Genomic DNA, 12,267 nt, shown 5'->3' with positions numbered 1-12,267 from the left:
TGCTGGTAGGTTTCACAAACAAAACATACTGGCAACAGACAAACAGAGAACACGGGTGTAAATACACAGGGGATAATGGGGAAGATGGGCGGCACCTGGACGGGGGTGGAGACAAGCACAAAGCCAGGTGAAACAGATCAGGGTGTGACACAGACAGCATCTTTCTGTTATTGTAGCTTTCTGTTAATGGCTGTCTTCATCAGCCACTTCTGTTCTGTTCTGATGAATGTGTTCTTCACAGATGAGATATTCTGGAATATTAATCATGACATTATCATTAATCATGGCGCGTTGTCATTCTCCTGATGTTGCTTATTATGGAGAGTCGAAGACTGACACAGAGACACAGACTCGGCTGAATCTGCTAAATCTGACATGTCTTGTCACTGCTTGTCTGCAAACAAATGACAACAATCAACACACAACACCTGTAACCTGTTCTGCAGAAGCCGGGCCACTTGTATGAAGCCAGGTGTGTGTTCAGTTAGAAATGCGTTATGTAGAACAGATATGACTGTCTGTCGTGTTGAATAGGGGATCCTGTGAGGCTATTTCCACTGTTCCTTTCACCTTACTGGTTAACCCTACTGAATACACCATGCCAGGTGTTTGTTAGTTTGTCACCAGGATGGGTGTTGGCGGTGCAGAGCTCAGAGCAGGAATGCTGACCTAGGATCAGTTTAGCCTTTTAGATAATAATGAATAAGATTACATAGGCGGGCACGCCTATTCTGAGAAGCTGTGTGGGCCTAGGTGTGTGTTTGTCACCCGGCTGGGTGTTGGCGGTTCAGAACTGAGCTGACACAGAGACCTTGTGTCAGTCTGGGATGTGGTCCGCGGTCAGTGACAGGAGTGCGTGCATCAGCCCCTTCACACCAGAGTGAGCAACAGAATCTCTCAGGCTGAAGGGGAGTGGAAGTGACTGGTAGCGTTACAGAAGATGACCATCACTATGTCCACGCTCAAGGACGACAACTCTGCCTCTTTTCTCCTCTGTCTCTATGGACCTCATACTCCTCCTGGGTGATGATGTGTTAGTGCTAATGTAATATATCATATATATAATAATAGTAGAATTAAGCAATAAGGCCCTAGGGGGCGTGGTATATGTTTCACCGAGTGCCTGTATACAGCCCTTAGCCGTGGTATATTGGCCATATACCACAAGCCCCTGAGGTACATTATTGCTATCATAAGCTGGTTACCAATGTAATAGCAAGAGTAGGAAGAATACAAATAAATGTTTTGTCATACTCGTGGTATACGGTCTGATATACCACGGCTGTCAGCCAATCAGCATTCAACGTTCGAACATGCCGGTTTCTAATAACATATATGACATTAAAGTAGAAACACCAGTAGTTATGTAGCCTATACTCCTAAACTCCGTGGTACAACACGGCCAGGCATCAGTATACTGAACTGCACATATCCACCAAAGCTCTTCACTGGACTGAAAGACAATATCATCTTGATTAATATATTTCAAACACTTGTAGTACCACTCATCTAAAGACATGTGGTCTTGCACAATATACTTATACTACTGTATAGTCTTGTTACCAACTACAAAATATGATTCCCCCAAACATAGCTTGTGTAAAAAGTGTAAACTCAGTGTGGTAGCTAACAAGTGTGTTTATGTGTCTGCAGGTGTTCAACACCTACTGTAACGAGGACTATGACCGGAGGAATGAGGAGGTGGACCCGGTGGCCTCGTCAGCAGAGTACGAGCTGGAGAAGAGGGTGGAGAAACTGGAGCTGTTCCCTGTAGAGCTGGAGAAAGGTACATAGACCTGGGGCCGATCCCAAATAACCATATCCTCTAAGCACTATCTCTTCACTCCCTACCCCCTACACACTTCATGTACAGTGCTTTCAGAAAGTATTCACACCCCTTGACTTTATTCACAGTTTGTTCAGTTACAGCCTGAATTTAAAATGGATGAAATGTAGATTTTTTTTGTCACTGGCCAACACACAACACCCCGTCATGTCGAAGTGGAATTGTTTTTAGGCATTTTTACCAAGTAATACAAACTTAAATGCTAAAATGTCTTCAGTCAATAAGTATTCAACCCCTTTGTTATGGTAAGCCTAAATAAGTTCAGGAGTGGAAATGTGCTTGACAAGTCACATAATAAGTTGCATGGACTTACTCTGTGTGCAATAATAGTGTTTAACATGATGTTTTAATGGCTACCTCATCTCTGTACCCCACACATACAATTATCTGTAATGTTCCTCAATCGAGCAGTGAATTTCAAGCACAGATTCAACTACAAAGACCAGGGAGGTTTTCCGATGCCTAGTAACGAAGGACACCGATTGGTCGATGGGCCAAAATAAAAAAGCAGTCAGCGGCTGTGATAGGAGAAAACTGACGATGGATCAACAACATTGTAGTTACTCCACAATACCAACCTAAATGACAGAGTGAAGAGAAGGAAGCCTGTACATCATTTTTTTCTCCAAAACATGCATCCTGTTTGCAATAAGGCACTGATGTAAAACTGCAAAAGATTTGGCAAAGAAATTAACTTCATGGCCTGAATACAAAGCGTTATGTTTGGAGCAAATCCAACTCTTCACTAATTACCTCTCTTCATATTTTCAAGCATGGTGGCTGCATCATCTTATGGGTATGCTTGTCATCAGCAAGCACTAGGGAGTTTTTTAGGATCAAAATTAATGGAATAGAGCTAAGCACAGGCAAAATCCTAGAGGAAAACCTGGTTCAGTCTGCTTTCCACCAGACACTGAGACACAAATTCACTTTTCAGCCAGACAAAAAACACAAGGCCAAATCTACACTGGAGTTGCTTACCAAGATGACATTCCTAAGTGGCCTAATTACAGTTCTGACTTAAATCATGTATGTCAAGGCTTGAAAATGACAGTCTGGCAATGATCAACAACCAATTTGAAGAAGTTTGTACAATCCAGGTGTGCAAACCTCTTAGCAACTTACCCACAACTGTTATCACTTCCAGAGGTGATTCTAACATGTAGGGTGTTGAATACTTATCAAATAAAGATCTATATTTTTTTCATATTTTTATTGCAACTAAATTCAAATCACATTGTATTTGTCACATTCGCCGAATACAACAGGTGTAGACCTTACTGTGAAATGCTTACTTACAAGCCCTTAACCAACAATGCCGTTTTAAGAAAAATAAGAGTTAAGAAAAATATTTATTAAATGAACTAAAGTACAAAATTAAAGAGCAACAATAAAATAACAATAATGAGGCTATATACAGGGGGTACAGGTACCGAGTTAATGTGCTGGGGGTACAGGTTAGTCGAGGTAATTGAGGTAATATATACATGTAGGTAGGGGTAAAGTGATTATGCATAGATAATAGATAATAAACAGCGAGTAGCTGTCAATGTAAATAGTCCGAGTAGCCATTTGATTAATTGTTCATCAGTCTTATAGCTTGGGGGTAGAAGCTGTTAATTCTTGGTGACAGGGGGCAGTATTTTCACGTCCGGATGAAATGCATGCCCAAATGCTACTGCCTGCTACTCATCCCCGGAAGATAAGATATGCATATTATTAGTAGATTTGGATAGAAAACACTCATGTCTGTGTTCATGTCTGTGAGTATAACAGAATTTACCTAGCAGGTAAAACCCCAAGGACAAACCATTCCGATTTTTTTATTTTGTGGTCATTCTTTTCAATGGGGTTTCATTGGGAATACAGATTTACCTTCTTGCAGTTCCTACCGCTTCCACTGGATGTCAATAGTCTTTAGAAATTGGTTGAGGTTTTTCCTTTGTGTAATGAAGAAGTAGCACTGTTCAGAACGAGGGTAACTTGTAGTGTACTGTTAGATGGAGGCGCGTGACCAGAAAGCTAGCTGCAGTTTGTTTTCCTCCTGTATTGAACACAGATCATCCTGTCTTCAATTTTATCGATTATTTACGTTAAAAAATACCTAAAGTTGTATTACAAAAGTAGTTTGAAATGTTTTGGCCAGGTTTACAGGTAACTTATGAGATATTTTGTAGTCATGTTGCGCAAGTTTTCTGGATCAAACGCACCAAATAAATGGACATTTTGGATATATAGACGGAATTAATCGAACAAAAGGACCATTTATGATGTCTATGGGACATATTGGAGTGCCCAATTAATTATATTTTTATTTCTGTGTTTTGTGTCGCGCCTGCAGGGTTGAAATATGCTTCTCTCTCTTTGTTTACTGGGGTGCTGTCCTCAGATAATAGCATCTTTTGCTTTCGCCGAAAAGCCTTTTTGAAATCTGGATTCACAACAAGTGTAGCTTTAATTTGCTATCTTGCATGTGTGATTTAATGAAAGTTAGATTTTTATAGTAATTTATTTGAATTTAGCGCTCTGCATTTTCCCTGGCTTTTGGCAAGGTGGGAGCGTCCCACATATCCCAGAGAGGTTATGGAGCCTTTTGGACCTAGATTTGGCACTCCGGTACCGCTTGCTGTGCGGTAGCAGAGAGAACAGTCTGACTACCAGTCAGGATGCTCTTGATGTCACAGCTGTAGAGCTTTTTGAGGATCCTGGATCCCAAGCTAAATCTTCAGTCTCCTGAGGGGGAATAGGCATTGTCGTGCCTTCTTCACGACTGTCTTGGTGTGTTTGAACCATGATAGTTTGATGGTGATGTGGACACCAAGGAACTTGAAGCTCTCAACTTGCTCCAATACAGCCCCGTCGATGAGAATGGGGGCGTGCTCGGCCCTCCTTTTCCTGTAGTCCATGATCATCTCATTTGTCTTGATCACATTGAGATAGAGGTTGTTGTCCTGGCACCACACTTCCAGGTCTCTGACCTCTTCCCTATAGGCTGTGTCATTGTTGTCGGTGATCAGGCCTACCACCGTTGTGTCGTCGGCAAACTTAATGATGGAGTTGGAGTCATGCTTGGCCATGCAGTCATGGAGTAACAGGGAGTACAGGAGGGGACTAAGCATACACCCCTGAGGGTCCCCGTGTTGAGGACTAGCATGGCAGATGTGTGGTTGAAAATGTCAGTGAAGACACTTGCCAGTTTGTCACCGCATGCTCATGTCCTAGTAATCCATCTGTCCCTGCAGCCTTGTGAAGGTTGACCTGTTTAAAGGTCTTACCCACATCGGCTACGGTGAGTGTGATCACACAGTCGTCCGGGAACAGCTTGTGCTCTCATGCACGCTTCAGTGTTGCTTGCCTCGAAGCGCGCATGGAAGTCATTTAGCTCGTCTGGTAGGTTTGTGTCACTGGGCAGCTCACGGCTGGGCTTCCCTTTGTAGTCCGTAATAGTTTGCAAGCCCTACCACATCTGACGAGCGTCGAAGCCGGTGAAGTAGGATTCAATCTTAGTCCTGTAGTTAAGATTTGCCTGTTTAATGATTCGTCTGAGGGCATAGTGGGATTTCTTATAAGCATCCGGGTTAGAGTCCTGCTCCTTGAAAGCGGCAGCTCTACCCTTTAGCTCAGTGCGGATGTTGCCTGTAATCCATGTCTTCTGTTTGGGGTATGTGCGCATGGTCACTGTGGGGACCATGTCATTGATGCAGTTATTGATGAAGCTGGGGACGGATGTGGTATACTTCTCAATGCCATCGGATGAGTCCCGGAACATAGTCCAGTCTATGCTAGTAATACTGTCCTGTAGCATAACATCTGCGTCATCTGACCACTTCCGCATTGAGCAAGTCACTGGTGCTTCCTGATTTAATTTTTGCTTGTAAGCAGGAATCACGAGGATAGAATCATGGTCAGATTTGCCAAATAGAGGGCGAGGGAGAGGTTTGTACATGTCTCTGTGTGTGGATTAAAGGTGGTCTAGAGTTTGTAATCCTCTTTTGGCACATGTAACATGCTAGATGAATAGATATCTATCCATCCATCCCTCGCCTCCTACCCACAGTCAGAGGGCTGACATTAAGGATGGTATTGACTGAAACACACACACAGGGCACGCCCCCCCCCTCTCTCTATGACACAAACACATACACACTTGCCATTGTATAACCCCTGTCTCCTCTCTGCCCAGATGACGATGGCCTTGGTATCAGTATCATAGGAATGGGAGTGGGTGCTGACGCCGGTCTGGAGAAACTTGGCATCTTCGTCAAGACTGTCATCGAGGGCGGGGCAGCTGAGAGAGATGACAGGTAAGAGCTCTCTGCTTCCTGAGAAGGTGCCAATTCAATCCCTGTACACACACACACACACACACACACACACACACACACACACACACACACACACACACACACACACACACACACACACACACACACACACACACAGACACACTAGTCCTCATGGCCCAGAGAGATTTAGCAGCAGGGGTCTGGGATTACAGTGAGGAGGGAGGCACGTCCTGAAATTTAAGCAACAGCTCTGGGATGTTATCACACTCTGCAGCTGAAGGAAACAGTGTGTGCATGTGGGTGCGTGGGTGGGTGCGTGGGTGAGTGTGCATGTATAATATAATATAACATAATATACTCTACGGGCTTATCAAAGTTCCAGGGATCTCTGCTAGTGTTAAAGTTATGGCCCGTTTTATAAAGAGAATTTGGGACAGTAGACAATGTAACCAATCACAGCGCTCCTCTTACTTGTAACATTGCACATCCTGCAAGTCACCAGCAGAGGGCGACCATTTTGAATCCATTTTCACATTCAATCTGTTGGTAAGGCTTAAAAATTGGATCATAACTCTAAAAGTAGCAGAGATCCCAATCTGGAAATTCCATATGCACATAAACTATATTATGTTCAACAATGTGTTTAAAAAAATATATATTCATGTTTATATTTATTTTTAAACTAATATAAAACTATTAAACAAAATTATCAAAATACTACTCATATTATATAGCAAGCGGCAAAAGCTTCATATGACACCAATGTTTGCTTTGTAGCATCTACAGATGAAACACTATGGAGTCTTAAAGGAGGACTGGGTAAGGCCAAAATGTCCTAAATATGCCAACTTTGACCAATTATTTCTCAACTATACTTTTAGATACTCAAATATTTCCACAATCCTTCCTCCAAAGGACTATTCTATGGATTACATTTGGTGAAAATCCCCCAAATCATGTTATTGTTTTGTCTGGGTTTCGTGAGGAATCACTCAACACAGAGATCAGGTATCACAGTCACACATACACGGACGCATGCAGACACAGGGAGAGAGAGCAAACCCCTCTGCATCATCTTCCACTGAGCCTCTGTCTCACCCCACACCTCGCTTAAATCTGAGGGTTAATCGGAAGTGGTCTTAGTGAGAGATTTAATGTCAGACAGTGAGACCTGTGTATGTGTGTCAAATCAAATCAATAAATCAAATCAAATTGTATTTGTCACGTACTTTGTAAACAACAGGTGTAGACTAACAGTGAAATGCTTACTTACGGGGCCCTTCCTAACAATGCAGAGAGAAATAACATGTAATAATAAAAGTAACAACGAATACACAATGAGTAACAATAACATGGCTATATACACAGGGAACCAGTACTGGTTTGATGTGCTGGGGTATGAGGAAATGAGGTAGATATGTACATATAACTTGGAATAAATTTACTAAGCAACAGGATAAATAATAAACAGTAACAGCAGCGAATGTGTTGAGTCAAAAGGTTTATGCGAAAAGAGTCAATGCAGATAGTACGGGTAGATATTGGTTAACTATTTAACTATTTTACTTCTACCCCCAACTCTGGCTTGGTGGTAGAATCTGTTCAGGGTCCTGTTGGTTCCAGACTTGAGGCATTGGTACCGCTTACCATGCGGTAGCAGAGAAAACAGTCTATGACTTGGGTGGCTGGCTACCGCCGGGTATAGTAGTCCTGGATGGCACTACCCTCTGTAGTGCCTTGCAGTCGGATGCCAAGCAGTTGTCATACCAAGCAGTGATACAGCCAGTCAAGATGTTCTCAATGGTGTAGCTGTATATCTTTTTGAGGATCTGAGGCCCCATGCCAAATCTTTTCAGCCTCCTATGGGGAAGAGGCATTGCTGTGCCCTCTTCATGACTGCGTTGGTGTGTGTGGACCATGATAGATCCTTAGTGATGTGAACACGAGGAACTTGAAGCTCTCGACCTGCTCCACTACAACCTGGTTGATGTGAATGGGGGCATGCTCGGCCCTCTGTTTCCTGTAGTCCACAATCAGTTATTTTTGTCTTTCTGACTTTGAGGAAGATGTTGTTGTCCTGGCACCAGACTGCCAGGTCTCTGACCTCCCTATAGGCTGTCTCACCGTCATCGGTGATCAGGCCTACCACTGTTGTGATGTCAGCAAACTTAATGATGGTGTTGGAGTCGTGCGTGGCCACGCAATTGTGGGTGAACAGGGAGTACAGGAGGGGACTAAGCACGCACCCTTGAGGGGCCCCCATGTTGAGGGTCAGCGTGGCGGATGTCTTGTTGCCAACCCTCACCACCTGGGGGCGGCCGTCAGGGAATCCAGGATCCAGTTGCAGAGGGAGGTGTTCAGTCTCAGGATCCTTAGCTCAGTGATGCGCTTGGAGGGCACTATGGTGTTGAATGCTGAGCTTTAGTAAGTGAACAGCATTCTCACATTGGTGTTCCTCTTGTCCAGGTTAGAAAGGGCAGTGTTGAGTGCATTAGAGATTGCATCACCTGTGGATCTATTGGGGCGGTATGTAAATTGGATTGGGTCCAGTGTGTCTGGGATGGAGTTGATGTAAGCCATGATCAGCTTTTCAAAGCATTTCATGGCTACAGATATGAGTGCTATGGAGCGATAGTCATTTTGACAGGTGACCTTGGCTTTCTTGGGCACAGGGACTATGGTGGTCTGCTTAAAACATGTAGGTATTACAGACTGGGCCAGGGAGAGGTTCAAAATATCAGTGAAGACACTTGCCAGCTGGTCAGTGTGTGCGCTGAGGACACATCCTGGTAATCCGTCTGGCCCTGCGGCCTTGTGAATGTTGACCTGTTTAAAGATCTTCCTCATACCGGCTGCAGAGAGAGTGATCACACAGTCGTCCAGAACAGCTGGTGCTCTCATGCATGGTTCCATGTTGCTTGCCTCGAAGCAAGCATAGAAGTCATTTAGCACGTCTGGTAGGTGTATGTGTGTGTGTGTGTGTGTGTGTGTGTGTGTGCTTGCGTGCGTGCATGCATGCACGGTGCTTAATAGTCTGGTCTCGCTCTGACAGGAAGGCACTGCTTCAGCCGACAGAGGTCTGTCTGGGGAGCCAATGTCTTCTCCGCCGGGGTCAGAGTCAGGATCAATTCCATTTAAATTCAGTCAATTCAGAAAAGTAAACGTATTTATGACTGAATTGAAATGGAATTGGCCACAACCGTGTCCGGGCTTTGATAATTACTGTTGTCCTAGGCCCTGTATGAAAGAAAAGCCCTTAAAAGTGTCATATGCAACCACTCAATGTTACGTGAAGTGGTTGACAGTGTTGCAATGCTGATGGTTTGTCTGTCTGTCTGTGTTAGGTGGTTTGTATTCTGTCTGTCTGTCTTAAGTGGTTTGCATTCAGTCTGGCTGTCCCGACACTATACAGTATGTCAGTAATCATATCTGTGTTTGTCCACTGAGTTGTGGATGTGATACCACAGTGATTCAGACTGTAAACTGCTGTTAGGTCAGACAGTGTTAGGTTTGACACGTTTTAAGGGTACGTTTAAATTCTCAGAATAGCTTGGACATCCACTGTATTGATGCTTTGTTACATGGGTATTATAATGTTATTGCGACCATAGACGATCTATGAATAGAAAAGTGCCCTGGACTTTCACGCTAATATTATCTAAATGAATTATTATATTTTAATTATTAAATCAAAATGGAATTTTAAAATAGGCAGCCTATTCATTATTGTTTTGTTAAAGAACTGTCACCACAACAGCCTTGTCACAGGCTGTGACTGCGTCCCAAATGGCACAGTGTTCTCTATGGGCCCTGGTCAAATGTAGTGCACTAAATAGGGAATAGGGTGCCATTTGGTGATACAAACATTCTAATAACCTTGTTTCCTCTGTTGACCAAATTGGTGTTGGCTCACAAGCCCTGGGCGCTATCAAGCAGCGATAGCTACACATCCTGTCATGTCCAAGCTAACCCCACAGTGTGAATGTAATGCTTTCTGTCTGTTCGGCAATAGTGCTGCTCCACTCTTGTAATGGAGAATGGTTGCTTCAAGACATGTCTAGCTGTACTACATTCAGTAGTTTGATAATTAGCTATTGCACCATTTTGCACCACTGAACAATCAGCTCAGATCATGTGATAATACATTTTCAAAAGCAGATTATGAAATCTGACTTTGATTAGATATTTTCTAAGCATCCCTTACTCAACATTGACTTTTTTTGTATCACTCTGCAAAGCACCACATCAGTGCATAGTCTACTACTGCACAGTGGATCATTTTATATATGTATATACACTACCGTTCAAAGGTTTGGGGTCACTTAGAAATGTCCTTGTTTTTGAAAGAAAAGCTATTTTTTGTCCATTGAAATAACATCAAATTGATCAAAAATACAGTATAAACATTGCTAATGTTGTAAATGACTATTATATCTGGAAACGGCCGATTTGTTATGGAATATCTACATAGGCGCACAGAGGCCCATTATCATCAATCATCATTCCTGTGTTCCAATGGCACGTTGTGTTAGCTGATCCAAGTTTATAATTTTTAAAGGCAAATTGATCATTAGAAAACCCTTTTTGCAATTATGTTAGCACAGCTGAAAACTGTTTTTCTGATTAAATAAGCAATAAAACGGGCCTTCTTTAGACTAGTTGAGTGTCTGGAACATCAGCATTTGTGGGTTCGATTACAGGATCAAAATGGCCAGAAGAAAATCACTTTCTTCTGAAACTTGTCAGTCTATTCTTGTTCTGAGAACTGAAGGCTATTCCATGTGAGAAATTGCCAAGAAACTGAAGTTCTTGTACAGTGCTATGTACTACTCCCTTCACAGAACAGCACAAACTGGCCCAAACCAGAATAGAAAGAGGAGTGGGAGGCCCGGGTGCACAACTGAGCAAGAAGACAAGTACGTTAGTGTCTTTTGGCCCATTCCTCCTGACAGAGCTGGTGTAACTGAGTCAGGTTTGTCGGCCTCCTTGCTCGCACACACTTTTTCAGTTCTGTCCACAAATTGTCTATAGGAATGAGGTCAGGGCTTTGTGATAGCCAAATTTGGAAGTATGCTTGGGATCATTGTCAATTTGGAAGACCCATTTGCGACCAAGCTTTAACTTCCTGACTGATGTCTTGAGATGTTGCTTCAATATAACCACATCATTTTCCTTCCTCATGGTGCCATTTATTTTATGAAGTGTACTAGTCCCTCCTGCAGCAAAGCACCCCAAAAACATGATGCTGCCAACCCACAGTCGGGATGATGTTCTTCGGCTTGTTATCATATACATTTTATTCTCCATAGAACATAACAGATAGAGAGAGAATGACAAGTAGTTGGCCTGATTCAAACCTATGCCGCAGACATGTGTACCAGAGGCTACGGCTTTACCACTCGACCAGCCAAGCCACAGCTCAGTATATCCTACAGTAACCTGTATCTCTTACCTGTGTGTGACCTGTCTGTGACCACAATATGTTGTGTCTTAGGATCAAGGTGAACGACCAGATCGTGGAGGTGGACGGCACCAGTCTGGTGGGGGTGACACAGAGCTTCGCTGCCTCCGTCCTGAGGAACACCCAGGGAGTGGTTAGGTAAGATCAACTGCCACATCCGTGACATTTTATTTTCATTTATTTATACAGATGAGTCCACAGTACCATAAAGTGGCATAAACCATAGCCGTCATGGGCATCAGCCATGGTCTGTTTAGTTAAAACGGCATTGTTAGGGGGGATAACTCAATGTGTACTGCTACACTTTATATAGTAGTCTGCCAGATAGTCAACCTTTCTGCACATGAGAAATAATGCATGGGTTGTCCTTTCGCGTGGATTTGATATTTTAAGTAGAGATTGTGTACCGATATTGAATAAAAGCCTCTTCTATTAAATGAAGTTCCCTTTAATACAGACCACATGGAGAAATCAATAAATCAGATTTTTAATATGAATAAAGGCTTGCTTTAAACTTAAACCAATTTACTGTTAATGTTTTCAAACTGCAGACCACCAAAACCGCTACACGAACACACAACATAGCCTGCATGTGAAAACTGTTTTGGCAGACACCCATTCATGCATTCATTAGCATAATATCAATAGTATGGAAATGTATCATTGTAAGAGAG

At 43.0% G+C, this 12,267-nt stretch overlaps 1 protein-coding gene across 3 annotated transcripts in view; it reads left to right on the top strand.

Annotated features, from left to right (window-relative positions):
- Positions 1-12,267, top strand: part of LOC135549649 (neurabin-1-like) — a 126,868-nt gene that overhangs the window by 54,335 nt on the left and 60,266 nt on the right. For all 3 annotated transcript variants that reach the window (XM_064979818.1, XM_064979817.1, XM_064979816.1), the window contains exons 3-5: positions 1,654-1,786; positions 6,030-6,150; positions 11,627-11,731. In XM_064979818.1, coding sequence (XP_064835890.1) covers positions 1,654-1,786; positions 6,030-6,150; positions 11,627-11,731 — 359 coding nt within the window. The remainder of the gene's footprint in view (positions 1-1,653; positions 1,787-6,029; positions 6,151-11,626; positions 11,732-12,267) is intronic.

This window comes from Oncorhynchus masou, chromosome 12, assembly GCF_036934945.1.
Source record: "Oncorhynchus masou masou isolate Uvic2021 chromosome 12, UVic_Omas_1.1, whole genome shotgun sequence".
NCBI classification, from domain to species: domain Eukaryota; kingdom Metazoa; phylum Chordata; class Actinopteri; order Salmoniformes; family Salmonidae; genus Oncorhynchus; species Oncorhynchus masou.
This window is presented reverse-complemented; position numbering and strand designations above follow the sequence as displayed.